Here is a 2,324-nt window from a genome sequence, read left to right on the forward strand (position 1 = left end):
GTGTGTGTGTGTGTGAGACTGACCCAGACTGTAGGCCAGGAAGTCAGAGGAGAAACACTTGGCACCGTGGCTCATGGATGTGTCGTTGTGCGTATTTCCTCCAAACACCAGCATCGTCCCACTCACAATCACCGCTGTGTGGAGGTAACGGAAGAAGCCGCTGTCTCTCAGAATGGTCCTGCACCAATAAACAGTGAGGGTTGTTATTCAGGTAGATGTTATACAGCTGTTATACAGCTGTTATACAACAGTGTGGCAACATGGGGGGACTGTCTGTCGTAACAGTCCATGCTGCTGTTGCAACTGCTTTTGTAACTAAAGAGTCGGTAACATTACTTTTTGTTTACAGCTGGTTTTATTTACGGTAACACAATCCAATGAATAAAAGTTTTTACTTTCAGCAAATGGCCAATGCGTACTCTGTTTTGATGAAGTTACTGTTTGTTACATTTTAAACTGAAAGGGTAATTTCAAATAATGCTGTCAATGATTCAGAGACACAAAATTATAAACCTTCTGCATGATGTATTACCTAATTTGATTTGGTTTGTTTTCATTTAGCTTTCTTCATTCTTGCTTTGGGAGATTTTGAGCCCAAATGAAAATTAAAACCAAAGTGAACTTCTTGCTTATGACCTACTAAGTGTTTAAATTTTGGATCTATGGTTTATGAAAAGTTAAAATTTCAGACAGCTTTATTTGAATATTTTTAAGAAGCACAAAGAGGTAAAACTATACTGTATTTCACAAGAAAAAAAAGTGTGAAAATTAATACTTCATTAAATTACACTGTAGAACATTCCTGTAACAGCACTGTCAATACGAATCTCACCATTTCCTCTTGTCCACATCAAACTTGTACAGGTCTCCAGCCAGGCCGTACTTGTTAGCACTGAAGGCCTTGTAGCCTCCATGGATATAGATGGCTCTGGTGCCGGGGTCAAAGACACTGCTGTGGCCGTAGCCACCCTGGACCAGCGCACCGACTGTGGACACCATGCTCCATGTGTTCGTGCCTGGGGGGGGGGTCACACAAGCATCTTTTTCTGAGCAACAGGAAACTAGCTTGGTTATCATAATATAATGATATTGGGAATCTCAGGTCTCAGGGTGCTTTTGTAGAGGATTTAGTTTTTTGTCCCAGCACGGATGCAGTGGAGGTAATTACAGCTTAACTCCGCTTACACAGTGTGTATTAGTGAAAGAGAGTTAAGCCAATATAAATCTTTGTAATATTGTTCCTAAAATGCATTACAAGTGCAAAAGTAGCATCAGACCGCCATCAGATTTGATTGTCGATCATTCAGGAAACAATAATGTGCAAATCACTTTCATTTGTGGGCAAATAGGAGATGCACTCTTGTCCATCGGCCACAGCGGCAGGTTAATTCATCCCATTTTCTGAGACTGATTGGCTTTTAGAAGACAATGAGACCTCCAAATTAAGTTTGGCTGCCTGCCAACAAGGGTGGTGGATTAGATGAACACGCCACCTGAGTCTGAAAGTCGTTAGCTTCATCTTGGTGGCCAGTGTTAATTTCCTGTTGTTGTAAACAGATATAATTAGGCACTAACACCCAGGTCAAGTTATTAGTTAAGAAGGGGACAGCTAAAGGTTGGTAGCACTGCTCTAAGGGTGCAAAGACTAAACTTGGGAGTTTTTGTTTTTGGGACAGTCTCTCTAGAAAACTACACAGACCTACAGCCTTCTGCTCAGCCCCGACAGCGCCTACAGCTTACCAATGTCATACTCCTGCACTTGGCTGATGTAACCATACAGAGGACAGTGTCCAAACAGAACCAGCATGATGGGACTGGCCCCCTCCTGGATGGGAGGCACAATGTGGGCCGAATGTCCCACAACGGCATACTGCTCCTTGGCCCGGGGGCTCAGGAGGACCCAGGTCTGGTTCTGGATGTGGAAAACCCACAGCTGGCTGGACACGTTTCCTGTGGAGTCAATCTTCCCTCCATACATGTAGATCTTCCCCTGGAAGAAACAAACAGTGCAGCAGAATTAGGCTATATATAAGAGAGCTCTTCCATAACTAAATAAACATGAGTAAAATAAAAATATCCAGTGATATTTATGGAATGAAAATTAGAAAGATTCAGTTAAATAACATGTGTAGCACACGTGAACACACGTGATTTGTCCCCATGCTGGTCTAACCATCAGTACACAGGAGGCTAGTCCGGAACTGTGATAAACTTTGTACGTGATTATGATTAAACCAAAGCCCACCACAGTTTCCCTATGATGATCATGAACAATCATCCTAATAAAATCTAATAATGAAACTTAAACGAAGCAACAAAAAAAA

At 42.1% G+C, this 2,324-nt stretch overlaps 1 protein-coding gene across 1 annotated transcript in view; it reads right to left on the reverse strand.

Annotated features, from left to right (window-relative positions):
* atrn (attractin) overlaps positions 1-2,324 on the reverse strand; it is a gene marked incomplete in the record, with an annotated part of 121,514 nt that overhangs the window by 93,989 nt on the left and 25,201 nt on the right. Inside the window, 3 exon segments of the mRNA XM_035674150.1 lie at positions 24-178; positions 833-1,016; positions 1,741-1,990. Of these exon segments, the coding sequence (XP_035530043.1) occupies positions 24-178; positions 833-1,016; positions 1,741-1,990 (589 nt within the window).

Source organism: Morone saxatilis, unplaced genomic scaffold (genome assembly GCF_004916995.1).
Source record: "Morone saxatilis isolate NCDOM2014 unplaced genomic scaffold, NCSU_SB_2.0 Contig3, whole genome shotgun sequence".
NCBI lineage: Eukaryota > Metazoa > Chordata > Actinopteri > Moronidae > Morone > Morone saxatilis.